Here is a 22,330-nt window from a genome sequence, read left to right on the forward strand (position 1 = left end):
ATTTGTATCTGGCATCAGGCACTGGAAACATTAGCCAGAAAAATGCTCAAAGAAATACAATATACCATTCTGTAAGTGGAATGTAAAGAATGTAGGTCATCATCACCATCCCATTGTCAGCCATCTGGGGTCATACAATTCTGAAGAACATTGTAGCTGATGGACTGTCAAAAGAGAATATACAATTATGTACAAATGATCCATAAAGTGTATGTCTGGGCAAAAAAAAACAAAAAAACATATTCAGTACATTTTTCAATACATTTCCATGTTTTATCACTTTAAAAATACTATGCGTGCCAATGATTACTGAACAACAAAACGATACCTGTTGATCTACCAGAAATCCAATGAGCTCCCAAGCTCCCAATAGCAGCTGCTGCCCACTGTGAACATTAATGGCAGGCTCAGTTTTGTTTTTATTGAATGTAAATATCAACTTGTAAGTTTGTTTCAAGGAAAATGGTGGTCAGTGTTATCATTGTCTTGTGGTCCTTTAGAGAAGGTCACAATTAATGTCCATTATTCAATGATGAATGCTGACCACTATTTAACTTGATAAAGATGATTATCAGGTGAAAATCTAGCATATATACAGCAATCTCACCATTTTATACATATATACAGCAATCACCATTTTCCTTGAAACAAACTTACAAGTTGATATTTACATTCAATCTCTCAACGTCATTCCATTATTTCCTGGCAGATTGATGAATGACAGTGTGGGGGTAACCGATATAATTTCATATGCAGGATAGCATGTTGGGGTGCCTCTTGCTCCCCCTCCCCTCTCTAAAGGACAGAACCGAGCTATCTATACAACTCTCATTAATTCTCCTGTCACTCTATATGATCATGAAAGTATATCTCCAGCAACAAAAATTATTTGACGTCTGTATAGGGCTTTACAATATTTACGTTGGTAACCAGCAGCTATCGATCTATTGTTACTGAACACAACCGGCAGCAGGGGACAAGAAGCTAACTCAAATTAGGCTGTAGTTTTGTTTTCATAGACCCTCTATAGGAGTTCTTTGCATTCTAGTTGCATTAGATTAAAAAAATGACTGTTTTCAATCAGGAATTTAAAAAAAAATGTTGCACAAAATCTGTTATCTGCTATCGTTTACTGATGTGGTGAGAAGCTAACGTTTCTATAATCATTGTCTCAATTATAACAAAGCACTACATCCATGAACAGAAAATCAATATATTGCATCATAGGAGCTGCTTTTTCTTTGGTTCAGACCAGCACAGCACTGGCATGTCAAAAATGTAGATGGGATGCAAAGAGGAACAAAAAATGACCTTTATCTGGCTCCCAGTTGAGAAGTTTGGAACATCTCACAAAATAAAAAGCCAGTTTTATTACAAAATATAAAAGCGTGGCTGGGTTTTCTTAACTTGAATTTTCCATGCATATTCTTTTGGTATTTATTCTTACATACACAGAGCAGAATTGAGACTTGTACCATAAAACCACTTGTCAGGCTTTGCATGTTTTAGCAAACCCATATGTATGTTAATTTGTTCTATTGTGTTATAATTGACAGATTTTTGTGGTTTGAGTTAAAGTATTTGTACTCATAGTAATGGAATGCTGACGTAACCAGACAAGTTAAACACTTCAGGTGTACAAATTCATTTATAATCCGCTTTCATAAAAACCTTGGAAATATTATCATTTTTTGGGGGGTTAATCTCTTGTAAAACAGTTGTGCTGCAAGTCACAACTAAAATTATTAAGTCAAGTATGAGCAGGAAATTCAAGTGGTTCCTGTATGGCCAAACAGTTGTGGATCCATGACCATCACACCTTCACTATATTGCCAAACGGAAGTGAACAAGCCTCTGTTTTAAAGTTCTGGCGTTTGCAATAAAAGATACCCAGCAAGTCTACAAAAACATGGTTTCTTGAGTTGGTTTGGAGAAGTGTTTTACACATTTCCTAAACTTCAACCATATTGAAAACCTTTTGGATGAATTGGAGTGCCAAAGGTGAGCCAGATCATTTTGGCTTAATGGACACAATTTATCATAGACAGTGTTTCCATAGGAATATAGAGTGTCCAACAAGTTCAAACAAACTTGTAAATTTATCCATTCTTATCCAGGTCCTGGTCTGGACAGTTTTTATGTTATTATATGATAACTAAAAGTTTCACATGGTGCATTACCTTCCTGGGACTGTGATAACTTTACTCACACTTTTAGACTATTAAGACTGGTAAGTAAGAGTGGTAAAAACCCTGACATATTTATTGCTGTCTGTGGACCTGAAATTCACTGCCTTAGTAGTCCTAGTAGACAGTCATTGGGACAGAAAGTAATGGGCAATGCAAAATGTCAGTTGTCACTGAAAAATTCAAAGATATGGGATACCTATTTTGGTGACAATCATCTGGGAGTAAATTTCCACTTACTTATGATTATTTTTTTGCTTTAAGGTAATGCAGACCATAGACATCTGATAAGGGTTTACCACATTTCATACGCAAAATAGGGTTTTAGCGTTAGATATATAGTGAAACAAATCTATTAAATGCATGCCTAATATGACTAGTATAAGTACCTGAATATGTCTTTACATTAAGGTCCATTAGGATGCTAAATAAGTGTTGCTTGAAATGATCATAGTGGTCATTTCAAGGACAGCTATAGGACCTTGAATTGCCCTATGGACCCATTGTTGTTCAACTATTGCCACATGGAGGGTAGGCAAGAAGGAGAAACCCTGGTGCAGGGATAACAGTAGTGATTGTTAGTGTCATATGATTGTCTTAAGTGAAAGAAATCTCTATGGTGATTTAGTTTCCTGGTTTCAGAAGCTTTTGGACTGAAAAGGATGGGGCAATACTGTAAGCCAATTAGACCTTATTGATTTGCTTTAGTCCTGTGCAGACATCCAATGAACATCAGATGAATGTCGCTGCTATCAATCTTTTGTGATCATTTGTGGCAACAGATGAATGAATGAGCGTTGCACACACAACACCATTCTGTTCAATGGATAGAGTAGAAGACATACAAGCAGCACCCTGCTGTACTCTCCTTGAACAGAGATTAATGCAAATGTTGGGGGACTGCTGTACATGTCAGATATTCATCTAAAAAAAATACGACTGAGGCACAGACAGATATGAGTAATAACATAAATTTTAATTTCATACTTTTTTCTAAGGTATACCTTTTATAACTTTTTGCTGGAGTTTTTACTTTAATCCTCAGTATGTAATTATGGTTGTAACCTGTGAACCAAACTCTCATGAATGAAGCATTCCATTGCTTTTCTTCATATCTTCACCCCAGTTGATTGTCAGAGAAGTTCAAAGAAAGCTGCCAGAGATACAATTCCAGAAGAATCTTTACATGGTCATTGACTGTAGCTTGTTAGATTTTATAATCCCCCTGTAATTATATCATTTGCAGCTCTGAAGATTTATCTGTGATGACTCTGACCATCTGGTTTAGAGGAGGTGTTCAGTCTATTTCTCCATTAGAGGCTCTATTATCTCCCCAGGTGTGGGTCTCCTACTGCATACTGTATTGTAATCTTGTCTTCCGTACGAGGTAATAGCATTATATTATACTCTGTATAACTTGCCCGGGCCTGAACATTTTTCCTGTCTATAGACAGGCAATTGCAACCACCCTTTTTGCAGTGAAAAAGAAATGTAGTTTTTTCTTATGATACTGGAATGTTTGTACTAAAAAGGAAACATGTGCTTGGGTGTTTTACATGTTTGGGTACAACGTCCATGTAATAAGAATTAGCACACCCATAGTTTTCCCTCATTTTCACCTTCCTTGAGTTTAAAAAAAAATCACTTTACTATTTAGCAAGCTTTTCTTTTTGGTCACATGACTGCTTAGCTGATGTATTTCTGCTTTGCATGATAGGCATGTTTGCGTATCCAGTGACAAAGCAGTAGATATGTAATACATAGTGATGAACTACGTCCAGTTGGGAGCTACTATCCACCAAAAAATCGGGGGTTCCCAGTAGATTGGGCTCACAACTGAGTATGAGAGATTTTAAACTTTTATGCATCCGCTTAATTTGATCACACCAGTGGAGGTCACTTCTGTCTGATTTGTTAAAGCTCTCTAAGGCTGGAGAGGATACACTTTTATGAGTGAAGCTGGGTGATCCAGCAAACCTAGAATGGATCTGGTTAAGGATTGAAAACATTTGCTAACAAATAGCTAATGGCTTTTAGAAATTTGGAAATAAAATTTGGAAATTCATTTCAGGTTTGCTGGATTACCTAGATACCTGATGAAAGTGTATTCTCTCCAGCTTTGGAAAACTTAAATAAATCAGGGCCATCGTGTGAAGATGTAAGAGGATACAAACAATCAAGATGCATATTTAAAACATAATCCCTTATATACTGATTTACACTTTTTCTTTACTTTTGTTCCTTTATGTTCACCTCCTAATGGCAAATTTTAGGTCCCGTAGTGTTGTCCATCTGAAGGAGATTGTTTTGCTTCTCAAAAAAGTGTAAAAATGTAATAATAAGAATATAATAATTTAATACACATTACCTTTATAATGAGTCCCTGTGGACTGTTCCATCAGCTATAATATTTTATGAAATGTAATATATAGGGACCAATATGAAAATAGGCAAATGCTAATATTCTAAAGCAGGACAGCAATTATTCATCTGTGCACAAATTTTTCAGTTTTAATACATTTTTCAGGAAGTAATTTCAAAGAACCAATCTACCAGCAGTAATCAGTCATATAAAATAAGGTCTTTGTGCTTATGAGAAAGAGTAAAGTTAAAGCTCTAAAAATATTTGGCTCACTCATGGAGGTCTACCTATAAATGTTTGAAGCTAAGCTTTACACAAGTTTTACTCAAAAACTATACACATTAGATTCGCTTATATTATAACTAATTAACAAGGTAAAATTGATTCACACATTTCAAATATGCAAAATCTGTGCACAATTTGGTTTACGACCCCCACTGAGTTTTTATTGTTTATGACACACAAAGGAAAATGATAGAACATCTACCATGAATACATGTCAAGCTCCAGACTCTATTGGTCCCAGGTAAAGCAAGGTGATCACAAAACAGACATCCTTAGAGGCATTTTGCCCACTAGGGAAGATTAATTCCAGATTCAAGGTGGTATTTTCCTTGTTTCTGCACCTAGATATGGAGAGCTGATGGCTCCCAAAATCAAGCCTGCACCCATTGCTGATTTCAAAGCTGCCTACTGAGGATGGTGGAGTGGTTCATCTGTTTGGGTATTGCTATTATTGTTTGGAAAGTATGGTTTCAATGAACCTAACACTTTAGGCCTAATCCTTAACACTTTACCCCTAAGCTTAACCTACACTTATCCAGTTTAACATTGGAAATGCAGGGAACTATTGAAGTAATACTTTGGTTTGTCCATTCAGGTCCACCTAAAAGATAACTATAATTAAAAAATAAATATATATATAAATTTATGCATAAATCAACCTTCTATGGCTCACATGAATCTTAAGACCATATGGCTAAAATGTTATTGGCCACTCCTGCATAGCTTGAGTGCATATCATAAACTGATATAGATTGTCTCATGATATAGAAGATGCTCAAGAGGTGTTTATTGGGATTCAAGTGGTCAAGGGCCACCAGGACAAAGGTGATTTTGGGTAAAGACTGAAGATTCTTCCAGGCTTCTGTTGTCCAGTTCAGATTAGTATGTATTAAGAGTGGTGGTATTTCTGCTAAGCCCCAAAAACTAAGGGATTGTTCACTTTTTTTTGGGAAACATATGCTGTTTTTGTCTAATCCTTAAGCATAGTTGTTTACATTTTCTTAAAGATTTTTTTTTTAAACAAGCAAACGAACATGGAAACATGCAAAAACACATACATAACTGCCATAGTGGTACAAAGTTATAGTGACCTCTAGTTTTATTTAAAAAAGAAAGTCATCCATGGATTATATTAATGTTATATATATGCTATGAGTCTAATTGCTGGATGTTAGATGAACCGCAGTGTGATTCACAGTTGACACAGACAGTGATTACAGAGTAACATTCATACTTCTCATTTTGCAAATTCTGGTTGCCTGGCTGTCATGTTTATCTCTTGAATTATTACTTTTTGATATTTATTAGCAACAAGTATGCAACTAAAGCTGCATACACATGTCCAATAATTATCGTTGGAAACAAACGACCAACGAACGACCGATTGGCCAAAACTCGTTCTAAAAAAGTGACCAACGACGCCGACTAACAAGGAATGCCTTTGGAAATGAACGACCGGCACGCCAAATCTGATTGGCCGACGATTGTTCAATATCTATCATGTGTACATTCGTTCAGTGATCGTGCATGTTTCTGCGGTACACTTTCTCCTTTACATGTCACTCCTTGCATTGTTCAAATGATTGTTTCTAGCGTGTGTACACTATTGGTGGATTATATTTGAACGATCGTACCGTTACAGCATGTACAGAATTGTGCACAATACGATTGTTCAAGTATAATCGTGCATCGTTGATCGGTCTTAATTGTTTGCTTTCTAACGATAATTTTTGGACGTGTGTACCTAGCTTTATGTTTAAATCTTATCTGACCATTCCAAAATGTGTATTTGTTTCAGATTAGGGACTACAAACCCAGTGGGTCAATGTATTAGCCGAACTAGCTTCAACAGTAAAGTCAGAACTGGAAGCACAAAATACCTGTTCAAATTTGCAACAGTCAAATTTAGAAAACGGGAGGTGAGTCCAGTCCCAGAGGGTGAATGTAAATGTAGTCACTACACTGACCCAAAAATATATACACATTTTATTGTGCTATTCTGCAATGTCTTCATGGCAATCAAGTAAAAATACCACATTAGCTGACAATCCCTTATCTAAGAGTTTGTGTTAATCTGTGTACTCTGATTACTGCTGATGCTGCTGAAATTTTAATCAGTGCTTGTTGACAAAGCAAACACGGAGGAGCTCATTAACGACTGACAAAAACTTGGAAAGACATACGCAAAATGGCCATTTACCAGGAGAAATAATAGCCATTGCAAGACCGTTTACCAGCGGGATTCTGTGATTTGCTGTCGATTCTGTGCACTCGGTAAAACTAAGTGGAAGAATTTTTGATATGATATGCAAATTTGAAGAGGCTATGCAGAATTGGAGATCTTTCTTGGCTCATAAAATGGGAAAAACAGTAATTAGGGGAAATGGTAATGAGCTGTGATGCTTTATTTGCATGGTAAACAAAGCCAACAAATATTGGATCACCTGAAACCCATTTTGTAAGGCACAATTTCTCTAATTTCAGCAAACTTGCTGAACACACTTAAAGGGCAAGTCTAGTTTATATTGCTTTTATTAAAAGGTACAAAGGAGCCAATTGTGCCCTTGTGAACCAAGTCAATAATGTTACCACTCCTGTGAGCAGCAAATGATACCATCTCTATCTTATCTACCTTTTTGCATGTAAACTATTTATCCCATTAATCCACCATTTACAGGAGTTGAACAAATACAGAAATGTCTGAAGTGTGACAACCATGGCTGCCTCTATAGATATAAAAATAAATGCAGCCACAGGAAGTGTGTTATTTTCATGATCGCTACAAAAAAAATTAAGGAAAAAGCTTAAAAAATAAAAGTAATGCAGCCAAAACGTCTAAAGATTGGACAGTTGCAATATAATACAGTTTTTGGTTTAGTTAGGATGCTTTTTATAGAGACATAGGTGCAAGAACCATTTTTCATATATTACGCTGAAATTTCAACTTCTACTTCTTCTTCTTCTACTTCTACTTGATAATTGTTTAATGTACTATTCTTCCTAGTGAAATTAAATGTATTGTATTTTCTTGCCTCTGTGTTCCTGACATTTTCAAAACAGGAAAGCATCAAGCATGTACGCAGCACCATTCTGATTGGTAACTGGACTGGAGTCATATGCACAGCTGCTTTCCAACAGGTTAAAATGCAAGCAGGCGGGTTCTTTATTTCAGAATGGATAGGCATTGACCCTTCTGCAAAAAAACATACTAACTTGCTTGTTTGTATTCATTTAAAGTGAAACTAATCCCTTGTTACTCACCAGTCCCCATTCCCTCACATGGCTTCGCCATCTCTCTTTCTTCCTGTACAGGGTCTTTAGCCATCTTGATTGGCTGAGTCGGGATGACATAAATCCTGCAGAGGCAATTGCCGGTTCATTCATTCCTGGCACGTGTCGTGGAAGCCAGGATTGCGGGACTGCACATGCGCATCAGGCAGGTAGGAGGGATTATTGCAGAAGGGACATTGCCTGTCCTTTTTCATTTTTTGCCATCTTGAATCATGTAATTCCCACGCATGCAAATACAGAAGTTATTTTATTCCATCCGGGCAAATCAAGATGGCCAAAAATCCTAAATGGTTGATAAATTGCTGGCAGCCATTTTTGCCGCAATCATACACTGAGCTGTGCAGTAATGTGTAAATTCTGTTTCTCCAGTTTCCTTCCTATTCTTGATTGAACATAAGCTCATCTTCTTTCTGAAAACTCTGTAACATTATTTGACTAATATACTTTTGAAATAGTTTGACCCAATTACAGATGACAGCTTGTTGCTACTCTTAGAATATTCATTGGAAGTGCAATCCCTGTGGTATCATAAATTACCTTTGTTCCATACGAGGTGGAAGTTAATTTGGCCCCACAATGTATTTTAATAAGAAGCCATAAACATATTCTTTAAAAATGAATGAACAAAGGATGTGATACAGTGCTTGAAGGTGTAACCGGATTATCCTTGGAATGAATTAGACAGCTGTTTGGTATGTTGATACTTTATTAAGAAGACACAGAGGGAAGATAAAATATTCAGTCTACTCCTGCTATTTTACCTGGTAAAATTAAAGTTGCAGTCCTAAAATTTTCTATATTTTTTTGGCACAGTGGGGAAGGATTAAAAGCTTTTTCAGCTTTTCATTTTTGGTATTGTATCCGCATTGGCCAGGGTCCTCCTGCCAACCTCCTTCAACCACCACCTGTCTACATGCATCCTTTTCATTATTGGTCATGTGCGTCATTGTGGTTCTGTGTGAATTTCCACCAAGGGATCATGTGACAAAATGACAATGGAGCAACACAGACAGGAAAGAGTTGTCACTCCATAACAGAAGGTGCTTAAACATAAACCTTTATGCAAGGACCACCAGGTGTTTTCATAATTAAAGATGGGGTTTAGATCTACATTATTTCATTCAATCAACCTGCAATGGTAACAACCTTTTATTAATATTATTATTTTTAATAATACTAATAATAATATTAATAATATTAAACAAAATTTATATAGCGCCAACATATTATGCAGCGCTGTACATTAAGTAGGGATTGCAAATGACAGACAGATACAGACAGTGACACAGGAGGAGGAGAAGACCCTGCCCCGAAGAGCTTACAATCTAGGAGGTGGGGGAAGTAAAACACAATATCCTAAGAAGTCAAAAATGTTGGACTTTGGAGAACATTCAGCAGCGTTTAATGTTTAGTAACCTCAAAACAAATTGGTGTGAAACCAAACAGAGGTCTTTATGGCTGTAGGGTTGACTTAAGCCCTGTACAGACATCTGATAGACTGATCCAAGTCAGTAGAAAAGATGTTTTGCAATCATTTCCAGTGACAAGTGATGAACAAAGAGCGCTGTACACACAACACCATTTTATTGTATTAAGATGGGGAGGACGACTGAGCGGCACCCCGCCGTACTGTCTCCCAGAGTGATGCACAGCAATTGTTCCAATCAGTCACTTATATAATCTGCCATAGCGGATTGATGAACAATGCTGGGGGACCTCTGTACACATGTCAGATTTTTGCTTGAGCATGTCTGTTCATCTTGGCTTACAACCATCTGATTTGTGTATGTATGTTTCCATTTCAGTACAGATAAAGTAATGTAAAAACAAGAATTAACATTTGCCATTTTTTTTTTTTTTTTTTTTGTTTTTTTTTTTTACTACTAAATCCAAAAACTTTTACAAAGAAATCTACAGCATAATCTAACAACAACCAATGGCACAGTATATGGTATACACCCCTGTCTTGTCCTCCTGGCAACCCATTATATTGGTTCAAAATGACTTGCAAGAGGGCCATCCAGTGCCCCTGTGGAAGTCCTGCTTTATCCTGCTATAGAGTATTTTTCTGTTACAAATGAGTGTAGACTGCATAGACATTCTTTTTGTAAATTACAGTGAGTTTGACTTTTTAAAGCAGAACCAAAGTTCCACCTTGAAACTTTCCAATAAGGCAGGTCTTTAATACAGAAAGATACTGTTGATGTCCCTTGTACAATAAAACATACTTACTTGCCTGATTGCTATCTTCTTTAAAAAAAAATGCTGAGCTGCGCGTGCATATCCCAGTATCCTGGCATCCCCTGGGCCTGTGAGGACTGAATAAACTCCTGTGTGCATGTAAAGAAGTTTTGTTATCCCAGCCAATCATGGTGGCTGAAGATCTGAAAGCAGGAAAAGGAGCAAAAGAAGCATGGCAGCGTTTGTTTCAGAATGGGGAAAGTGTATTTAAAAAATTGGGATGGGGTACGCATTGGGACGGTTTCTGCAATAGGGGAACTGCCTGGTTCAATTTTTAATTTTTAGAATTTGGTTCCTGCTTTAAATTAATGTATGTTATTTATATAGTAAAATGAATTGTCCACTTGTGATGGATATTTCACTTAGCCTGCCAAATGGTGAAAATTCACTGTGCAAAGAATATCAAAACATATGCAAGAAAACCTAAAAATGGTGTCACCTTTATGCACTGCAAAATTTTTAATACTATATTTTTCAAATGCAATTCCATTATTAAAAAAAAAAAGACCACTAAAGAATGCAACATGACTATGGACTTTGTAAAGCGCTGTGTAATAAGTCGGTGCTATATCAATACTGTGTAATAATAATAAAAAGTAATAATGGAGCATATTTTTTTATTACACCAATGTGCCAAAAAAACTATATAAATCTAATATGTGATTGAAAAAAATTGGATTAGATTCAGTTATTTTTCTGAATAACTGGTGAATGATAATGCTGCTAGGATGTCAGTGCTGTCTGGCTATGAAAATGTTAAACATTTTTGGTTCTTTACAGAACACAATACAGTACAGCACATAATGAAACTTATGAAATCTTGACAGCTGGTTATTTATCAAAGCATGAAAGAAGTATGGAAAACAGATCCTGTAGGCATATAATTTTTGTTGCCTTAACTTAGTTTATTGTGTTATAATTGATAATTATCCCTGGGGCAATTAAATGTCAGTTTGTAAAAGACTTATTTTCCCTAATAAAATAATAAGCATTTATAAAGATGTATCTCTCTGTTCTGGTTATATAGGGACAACTCAGGTTTATATAAAGGGGCAACTTTCCATTTCTAATAACATGATTCAGATCCTCAAGATAAAGAAAACAAATCAGTGATCTGGCAATGAAATCTAGGAACTACTAGGGGTTGATTTACTAAAAGAATACATTTTTACATAGTAAAAGGAATTGCTCCTTTCCAAGGGTTTTTTTTCCCTTAGAAAGAGCTGGAGCTCTGCTGACTTCAACTATCCAATCAAGGGCAAGGAAAAGTTCTGTAAGTAATCACTCTGTATAATTTATTATTAATATTAATATTATTAATAATATTATAATAATAATAATTAATAAACAGGTTTTTATAGCACCAACATATTACACAGCGCTGTACATTAAATAGGGATATATATATATATATATATGTATGTGCATATAATCAGAATCCACTTTGACTGGGGCTAAAGCTGCCAAAACAGTCTATTTATAAGGCAGTGGACCTGAAATGCACTGAAACATTGTGCCTAATTTATGAAAGCTCTCCAAGGCTGGAAAGGATACCCTTTCATTAGTGAAGCTGGGTGATCCAACAAATCTGGAATGGATTTCTTCAAAGTCATTTGCTACCTGCTAGCAAATGTTTTGAATCCTGGAGCAGATCCATTCCAGGTTTGCTGAATCACCCAGCGTCATTGATGTAAGTGTATCTTCTCCAGCTTTAATAAATCAGGGCCATTTGACTCAATGTTTTATAAAAAAAACAAAACAAAATGTTTGTTGGTTAACTTTAAGAGGATACTTTCATTAATGTATTCATTAACATTCATTTACTGAACACAGACAGGAAGGATTAAACCTGTACTGAAATAAATAAAATTATTATTGCTGACATCCTTCTAAAAATGTGAGTTTCCTGGCTTTTTCTAGTCAAAGCACCCCAAAATCAGTGTGCAAGTAAGAAGAGTTCAGCAATGGCTACCTATGAAAATTCTTAGAACCTGTTCCCTTTAAATTATGCTCATGGAAAACTTCTGGATGGATTTAGTTGATATGTCATACCCCGGCACTTGTGTAAAATCCCACAAGAACGTCTGCTTTGTTTAATTAGGTGATGTGTTTCAGACATGCAAAGGCATGCTGCGATTTCCTCCCTTTGCACAAGGTATGTGATGTAAGTGAAAGGTTGACTTCTAACACATTATCAGTTGTCCTTCCGTTGCTTAAAAGAGAGGAAACCTGAGATAATTTACTGAGTACATGGAATATTCATCTATTATGTGTGTAGAATAAAGATTTTACATGATCATTGCTGATAATCTGCCAGGGGTATAAAAAAAGGGACACCATCCCTTTTTATCTTTGAATGTGAATGTGTACTTTGTCCATGCAGGGCCAATACAACAACAAGTACTTTAGGCTGATAAACTGTTTTTTTTCAAGTGGTACAGTTGTGGTTCACAGCTGTCAATCCGTCCTCAAGCACCCCGAAGCCCTGATTTTCATATCATCATCAAAACTTCTTCTTTACAGGCATTTGCCTGTGGTATATTGTGTTTTTGGGACATTTTAACCGCTTCCTTTTAACCTCTCCACAATGTACCAAAAAACTGCAGGGCTTCACATCCCTGACACCTTAACGTCTGCAAAAATGACCACTCACAGGTGCCAAAAGGTTGAAAATCGGCACCTGGAACAGTTACCAACTATGCAACACCAGTCTGAACATAGCTTTTATGATGTCCACCATAATTGCTTATATTTACATTACCCTTCTTCTCTTCCCGCTCCATTTGCCCAAGGTTTGCATACTGGGTAAATCCATCTATGGAGACTTCTTTACCTCCCTTTTTTATGTAATAGCCCCAGTGCTTGGTGTCTGGTCCTTTAGGCAACCCAAACTGTCACATGAAGGTATGGAATGTGTTCTCGGGCCTATGTAAGCTACATGTTATCACAGTTTTTTTATATTTAGTGCCCAAAAATTGATTTTATTTTTTTGAACAGTGATAAAAATCTATAAAAACTATACAATAATACAGCCAGCCTTCCTTGACCTTTTAACCATGGGAAATAGGGAACAGGTTCTAGGGAACCCCTGCTATGATTGATGGATGTATCTTACATTACTGGCCAGTTTTAGGAATGTCATCCTTACAGAAAAAGAAAAAGAGCATTGGTGTCCATTAAAATGACCTGAGAGTCACAATGTTCTCAAGCAACCCCTGGCAACCTCTGGAGGAACCCTGGGGTTCCAAGAAATCCTGGTTGAGAAATATTGCTCTGGACCATAAGGTTTTCTTTCCTTTGCCTATCCTCTGCTTTTCCTTCTATTCTTTATAGATAGACTCCCAAGTAAGTATTTCTTTTTAAGCCTAATTGTTCATGGCACAAAATCCATTGATGTTTCCCATTTGTATTCCATTTACGTTTATTTATTAACACCTTTCATTGATCGTACTGGAAACCTACAACAAGCCATGTCTGAAAGCAATAGCTCATTGTAATGACACTTTTTGGTATTTCATATTAGTTAATTGCTTTCATAATGCCTTAATAATATTATTATTATTATATATATGTATATGCTGAAGTGTTAGTGGAATATTTTAGACATACATACATTTTTTTGGTTGCATTTGGCAATGATCTTGAGAGAATGTCAATTTGATAGGTTGGGAAATGTGTTCTGATCTTTTTTCCCCCATGAGACAAGCAGTACAAGCAGTGTCTGCCCGCATCCGTCTCCTCCTGCCTCTCCGCATTCACATATAAGTGAGCACTTGGCTAAGCTGTGTTTATAGCAGCTCAAGCTATCACAGATGCTGGAGGGAGGTTGGATTGTCCCTAAACAGCCAACACGCTCTCATCTGTCAGTGAGCTTCATTACACTTCTAGCCATTTCTTCTTGGCCTATCATCAAATATTTGCCAAAAAGACACTAGATACATGGAGCAGAGGATGGTTGTATGTACCTAGCTTAAAAAGATCAAAACTATTGATTTATAGCATGGAAAACCAATGCAAAGATAATAAATCCCTATGGAAAGCAGCAGCTGTACTGCTTGTTTATATTACGCCTGATTACTGACCAAGATTGTGCTGAACACATGGCTGGGCTCTTCTTGTTTTATTATATTTGTTTATTATATTTGAATGGTTGTTTTACCAATGTCTGTATGAAAAACATGGTAACACACATTTTGTATTGCTTACAAGGTTACCACCTACTGCATAATGTACCAAGATTTTGGGATTATCAGATGCCTGCATTCCTCTTCAATTGCAATGTAGTTCCCTTTGTCAGCCTGTACGTCATTACTGTGCCTTGTATGGGTGTGTAAGGGATTAGGATAGAATCTCAGCATGTAAGGGACCAGGCATCTAATGCACCCAGATGTATATCAGATGTAAAGATTCTTCCAAAGGCAGTGGGCAATGTGATCATTGTGATCATTAGTGTTTATCTATGCTATGCAGCAAGACCATGACTGGTGAAAGGGAGTGTATATAGCAGTGCCCATATGTGATGCTAATTAACGAAATATTTTAAATTAGGCAAATAAAAAGGGACAAACCAAGGTTAGATGATGCTGGATTCCCTCCAGCCAGAGTGCATTGTTGCAGTTTCACACGTTTACAAACTGAAGAGTGTCCATTGTTTTCGTTCAGACCTTGCTAATGATATCTGGGAATTAACAGTTAACACAGTTTACCTATACAAAGTTTACATTTAGCTGTCCCCGCTTAATTTATTAATCAATTATAGAATCTATTATATGTACTTAAATAGTATCTATTATAGAAACAAAGAATATGTGAATATAATGTAACCTAAGTCTTTGGGGTATATTTATAATGCAGTAAATCTGACATTAACTGAAACATTTCCTGGTGAGGAATCAATTACTGGTATTGGAACCCATGGTCCTGGAAGGTTCTCCTCCAGAGAATGTTTCAGTGAATGTCAGATTCACTGCTTTATAAAAAGAATCCTATATTTACTCCACGTGTCTCTCCTGCCTGTTGGTAAACTTTCAATTAATATAAAATGTTAAGATATCCCAATATTATTTATCTGCAGCTACATCGGATTGTATATCTGAATCAAATTCATTAGTTTTCTTCTGTAGCACATAAAATACCTCTTCTTTTTTAGGTCACGCTGTACGTCATACATTTGGCAAGATAATTTCCCTCAGCCAGAACTTGTGTCTCTTGTGAAATATGCTGACATGACTTTTTAGCAGCTTAACATATAATTACCAATAAGGAATTAAAGGCCTTATAATTTAATAAGCACATTTTCACTGCAGCATTTGGTCTAACCAATCAGGTTCCCATGAAACACAGCGGGGACACTCCTCCCCAACACTTTCAAAAAAATGTAATTGCGTGTTATGTTCCTGCAGACGTGCTGTTTTTAGTCATCATGGGCAATCCACTATAGCTGCAAATTAAATGAATCCATATTGAAAAGGCAAGGGGTATAGTTTACTGCAACGTCGGGAGGCTTGCTTTAATGTATTGAATATGACTGATTTTTATGTTTGTGCTTTGCTTGCAGAGAATAAAGTAATTTTAATAATTTCTTAGTTTATTAAATGTATTCATTTATACAATGCAACATTTGTATATAGGAATTTGCAGAGTATGCAGTTATAATTCCTTAAAAAATAGCAGCTGATAAATATATCAATTCTTTTCCTGAAAGCCTAAATTGAGGCTGGAGGTAATTCAACCCAAAAGGGGGCTGAACTTGCCTAAAGCGGAACTAAATCCTGCAATACTCACCATTTCCTGTTCCCTCTAAGTGGGCCAATATCTTCTTATTTCTTCTTTTCCTGTAGATGATTGTAAGCCTTCTTGGTTGTCCGGGCCAGGATGATGTAGCTCCCATGCGGGAGTTCATTCATTCCTGGAATGCACTGGGGAAAACGGGATTTCCGGGTATTCTGGCAACAAAAGTTGATGCTGGGATGGCCAGCTCAGCTTTTTGCCAAATACCCGGAGCAATGAAGCAGTTAGAAGGGATTATTGCAGAAGGAACATAACCTCTTCCTTTCTGCAACAATGACCTGCTTGTTCGTGGATCTTTTGTTCCCCTATTAAACATTCATCAGAAAGCACAAAATATAAAGCACCATGCTACCCATAGAGCACTACTTTATGAAAAAGGGATGTTAAACCAAACTCCAGCTAAGCTGTTTTATTTAGATTTGCACCAAGCAGTGAAAAGTTAGAATTGGATCATGTCTTTATTAGCATCTCTGTTTTATTTTGGACAGGGAGAAATGAAATTAAATATCTTCTGTTGAACAAAAAACTTTTCTCTTGCAGTGTGGAAGGGGAAGAACTTCAGACAAAGTTTTTATTGTTTGTGCCTACTTGTTCGGGTAGCAATTACTCCTTGCATTTCTGGTATGAGAGGCTAGAGAAGAGGTGAGGGGAAATATGTATATCTATGGGATCATGTGCAGAAGGTTGTCAGTCAGTTTGGGTAAAATTGGCTCGATGGGTGAAGATCAAGTTATGTTCATGAGCAATGTCAGGTTAAGGGTGGATAGGCATTAGACCTAAATCCTATAGGTACCCAGCAAATACCACTGGCCAAAGTTCTGGGAAAGATCACCAGTGATGTTGAAGGAGGTTGAAGCATGCCTCCCTTGCTTGTTACATTAGCTAAACATGAAAAGTTACACAGCTCATTTGCTTGTGTTAGGTAATCACTAGAAAATTAAGATGCCTGAGGGTAGTGGGACTGTGCCTACATGTTTGACTCCTTCCCCCCTTCCTCCTAATCTGATGTCTACAGCTCACTTTAAGTAAATATTCCTCAGACAAAAACACACCTTAAATGTAAATGTATCCTAGTTGTTTCTTTAACAGAATAAAATTTCTGACTTTTTTGAATTTACACATTTATTGGAAAATTTTCATAATATGATGACTTCCTGAGTCCTGACACCTAATCTCTTACAGGGAGAAGATACAGATCTGACTTGCAGGAAAGACAATAACTGTGATTGCCTCCATCAACTGGAGACTGTAAACAGCTGTCTGAGATTGGAATGATCCTGACAAACCTCTCAAGTAACGCACACCTGATCATTTGCACTAGTGTGTGTCTAGGTGGGATGACTACTTCATGATGACCTCCTTTGAATTGGGAGTCTGAGAGAATAAAAAAAAAAGTAAAACATTCCATCCATCGGATACATTGCCTGTGAACAGAGCACCAACAAGGGATCTTATTCTTCCTCCCAAAACTGGAACTTTGATCGGTTTTCTAGTAACAAAAAATTCTAAACTGGATTTATAAATTTCATCGCTGTCTTTTTCTGGATTTCCCCACGGATTTATTAATTGCTCATCAGGGATTTTTTTGTTGAATGCACAATGGCTCTTCAGTCTCCAAAGGTGAACTACAAAAAGAAGCCACCACTGCCTCCAGCTAATAGAGAAGATCCAAACTTTGTCTTTCTGTTTGAAAACATTGTTGACGTGGGTAAGTCACCAAGTTCTTTATAAAATTTGTTGTTTTGGGGATTGTTTGCATATTCTGCAGGCTTTGCATTTTTCTTTTGGCAAATAACCTGTCGATGAACTGTATGGTTGATTTACCTGTTGCCAAATGAATAATACTGAGAGCTTGAAAGCTACCAAATAGAATGATTTTAATTTCCCTGCTTGCTTGATATTTTTACCTTTTAAGGTAAAGTGCTTGTGAATAATGACTTTCAGAATTAGGAAAGGAAGTGATGATTACATAATTAGGGGTACAGCATGTTGAATCATAATTTTACCCTTTTTACAATTGATATGCATTTATGTGAACATCTTTTATATGGAGTACAGCAGGATGACGGCAGGGCCCATGGATGTAGACAGTTATATTTGGAAATAAAAGCTGTAAACATGTAGCAAATGCATTCGGGATGCGAGTTATAGAGATGATTGGTCTGTATAATAAGAGTTGATTCGTGCATGTAAAAGCACAAAAACAGCCCTTGGTCTAATTAGAAATAATTAAGGAAAATAGGACAGAAAATGGCATTGTTATCCATAGTTACTAATTTGGTTCCTGATCTCAAAGTTTCAATATTGGTTAGAAGGTGATAGACAGTATCAGATTCTGTGTAGAATTATTAGTATTTATTCTGGTTTGTACTATTGATGATTATACAGATTTGTGTTCGCTGTAGACCTATATGATCCATACATTGACAGGCATTTTTTTAGGTTTATGTAGAAAAGGGAAAGGTTAAAACTCCTGCCAGATTTTACAGCTATCCAAGACCCCTTTATAGAGACTCTTCCTCATATCTTGTTCCACTGACAATAATTTCACTAGACAGGGAGTGAGTGGAACTTTGCAGAAGGACATAGACAGCAATGATAAGCTAATATGGATTCAAGACATTTTATACTCTACTAAAATAATGTATCTTTATCTGTGTTGCTATTGGAGATTTACAGAAATGGATAGGCTCTGGATAGCAGTAAAAACCTGAAAAGAATTCTAGCCCTCCCTTATGTTAATAAAACATTTTGGTTGGACACATTAAAGGAATTTGATGTTTTACTAACTTTTGGAGGCTATATTTATTGCTAGAATACCAACCTTTTTTATTGTGCTATGTACTTATAATGTATTGATTTAGATTTTTTCCTAATGGCCTTTTCAGGCTTGCAGTTGAGCACAGTGTTCTATTGCAGATTCATCTGTGGTCCTAGCTGCCCCAATTCAATTGAATAGTGAAGATTGGGAGCCATTGCACTGGGCTTCCTAGAGGGCCATTTCATACTTGCAGTTGTCCGCAGTGTTGCGCCAAAGCTCATTAATGCTCTCAGCTCCCATTCAACTGAGTTACAGCGATTGGGAAATATTTTGTGCATATGTTTTTAGAAGAACCTCAGGCTTGGTCAACAGCATGAGAAAGCGGTTGTCAAACAATGCTGTTGACACTAACAGCTGCATAGTATTTAAAAAAGAGCAGCGGTAGTGGTGAAGTAGCTTGTCGGATGTAGCACCTAGTTGTAAACTGAGGGGCCATATATCATTATATATATATATATATATATATATATATATATATATACACACACACACAAGATAGCATATAGACTTGCCTAACATTAGATGGTGTGATCTGATTCCAGCCGATAATGGTTTTGTTACAACGTTCCATGAATCTGGAAAGAAGCACCATTCATGCTTTATTTATTAAGGTGCTATCTCTAGTGCATTGTTATCAATCTGAAGTTAAATTGGGCCAAATTGTGTTTAATAGGACATTTCAGGCTTCGCTGAGCATTGAGCAGTGCTTTGCCTTGTTCATTCAAAAATATATTAATTCTGGATGGCTGCAGCATTCAAGCGAGTATGCATGAATTTCTAATTGAAAATTTCTGCCAAGTATTCAAATTCCAAATGACCTGAACGGAATTTTGCATTATTTGGTACACAGAAGTAATTGCTTGATATGACCACACTCTGAACAGAACATGAATTTAGAAACCATTTAACTAATGTGTAGATTTTATTTATTTGGGTTGTTTCTAATCAGCAGGGCTAAAATAATTTGGCTTAGTAATTTATCCAGCTGTAAATGATGCTTATTCCACTACTTTGTCTACTGACAGCTCTGTTGAATGGGACGGGCACTCTCGTGTTCAATAACCTTTTGGCTTCAATAGTACAATATAAATATCATGGATCCTGGATCGTGGATAGTGTTCAAGTCATTGCCTCCTATTCTGTATACATTACATGACCTAGGTCTGGTCATCTACTGCCTTAACTATCTAAATAAATTTATGGAAAAAATGCTCTTTTTTTTACAATGAATAATCACAAAATATCAACATTTTGTGATCCCTTTTTGACTGAGAAAAGGTTGTCAAGATTATGAAAGCCTAATACAAGTCAACACTAATAGAGGGAGGGAAAAGATTGGATTGTCTGTCTGGTTTCTTCGATGATATCCCAGTGACCTATTTTCTACCCCAGTATTTGTTCTTGTATCACTAGGAAAACTTTGGACAACTTATTCTATTAGCTAGAGTTGGGCTATAATGAAGAAAGTGGAAGCCCCCATCTTACCCGCAATATACCTCTATTGTTGTTTCCAATTTATTTTATTAGATATTAGTTTAACTTTTAGGCCAGTGGTCGACAACCTTTTCGGACCGGCGGACCACTAAATTTGCCGGCTCTGGGACCGTGCCTGTGATGGGAGAATGAGCTTGTTGTGTCCAGAGACAGAACCTGCCCACTTCCCTGAGCCTGCAATCTGTACGGTCAGAGCCGTGGACCACCAAAATTTTCTCGCGGACCACCATTTGGCAACCGCTGCTTTAGGCCACCAAAGAAACAAAGCCTTTTATTGTTTTATGCCTTCTTCTAGACACAGAATTCCACTGGCAGGAACAAGCTTTCAAACCTTTTTTGTTTCTTAACCCAAACATCTACCATATGATAAAGCATTTAAAGGTGAGCTTCAGGGCTATCTTAATACGCAGATGAAATACACAAATAGGAATTCTTCTATTTGTTGGAGTTATTTTTATGCCTATCCATAGCGAAGATGTACAGCTCTGATAGACAGCAGAACCAACATATTTGATTGATTTCCAATGATGTTCAATTGTAAAGGGTATGAAAACCTGCTCATACCAAGTCATATTAAAGAATTTACAATAGTTGCATTTTAAAATACATTTTTTTTCTTCAGTGAAGGATGTAACTGCAATAATTGATGTTTTATCTGCCTGGAGGTCACAGTAGAAGAAAGCAAACAACTCTTTTCAACAGGCCCGTTCTAAAGTCCCTAACAATAGCTGATCAGTCTGAAAGAGCAAATCAGCTCCACCATTCAGTAAATATTTTCTAACAAAGACTTTTCCACTTACTGAAGAAAAGCGAGACGACAATTATGTACAACGTAAATTAGAAATGATAGATGACAGGTACCTATGCTGCAATCCATTGATCTCAGTATTAGTTGCAATGCCATGTGACCTTTGTGGTTGGCTTGTGGTTGGAATATCTCCAGAAAGACAACTGTGTTTTGACAGTCATCTCACTGTATTATCATTTGGTAAAGTCGAGACATTTTTAACATCTGGAATCATATTTTAGATTTAAGGATTGTCTGTCTTTAACAAAGACAAATGTATTATTGTTGGTTATATTTCACCAAAGGAAAGCGTACAAAAACAAATTTGGTAAATTACTTCATAATAAAAATATTTTAACATTATCTCAATGTAAGAAACATAATCTGGTTTTGAAGATTCTTTTTTGTGTTCCTAATTATACTCTAGGGCAGGCCTTCTCGACTTTTTTAAATAGGGGAACCCATTAAATAACTTTCAGATCTTAAGGAACCTCTTCTATAATTACTATATCCACAGCTCACAGTACATTAATATGGTGGTCATTGGGAATGCCTCTTACATTGCTGGCGAGTGGGAAGAATGTCACCCTTTGCCAAAAAGTTGTTAGTGCCACTTAAAGTGGCCTGAGAAGCACAAGTTGCTCAATGAACCCCTAGCACCCTCTGAGGAAATCTTAGGGTTCCATGGAACCCTGTTCGAGAAAACGCTAATCTAGGGGGTCTGTGTTTAAATTAGTAAATCTGACAATCAGGTGAAGAATCTTCCAGGTCCATGTGTTTTTAATAGCTGTGATTGAATCTCCACCACATAGTATTTCAGTGAATGTCAGATTCACTGCTTTAGAAATAGAACTTTATGAATGCATAGTCTCAAAATCTAAAATTCACAAAATCTTTTAATTCGCTTGTTATGTTTGAATACTAATATTGTTGATGTTACCGTATCTTTTTCAAGTGATGCAATTTATTGTAGAAACCAGATGGATAGATAATAGATAGATAGATAGATAGATAGATAGATAGATGGAAAGATAGATAGATAGATAGATAGATAGATAGATAGATAGATAGAT

The 22,330-nt window shown here is 36.5% G+C and overlaps 1 protein-coding gene across 2 annotated transcripts in view; it reads left to right on the forward strand.

Moving 5' to 3' along the window:
• Window positions 1–22,330, forward strand: part of PLCH2 (phospholipase C eta 2) — a 421,543-nt gene that overhangs the window by 27,609 nt on the left and 371,604 nt on the right. The window contains exons 2-3 of one of the 2 annotated variants that reach the window (XM_072427173.1): window positions 8,146–8,273; window positions 17,338–17,863. In XM_072427173.1, the coding sequence (XP_072283274.1) occupies window positions 17,755–17,863 (109 nt within the window). In that variant the 5' untranslated portion in view covers window positions 8,146–8,273; window positions 17,338–17,754. The remainder of the gene's footprint in view (window positions 1–8,145; window positions 8,274–17,337; window positions 17,864–22,330) is intronic. The other variant, XM_072427172.1, reaches the window with a different exon arrangement.

The sequence above is a fragment of the Pyxicephalus adspersus genome, chromosome 11, assembly GCF_032062135.1.
Source record: "Pyxicephalus adspersus chromosome 11, UCB_Pads_2.0, whole genome shotgun sequence".
NCBI classification, from domain to species: domain Eukaryota; kingdom Metazoa; phylum Chordata; class Amphibia; order Anura; family Pyxicephalidae; genus Pyxicephalus; species Pyxicephalus adspersus.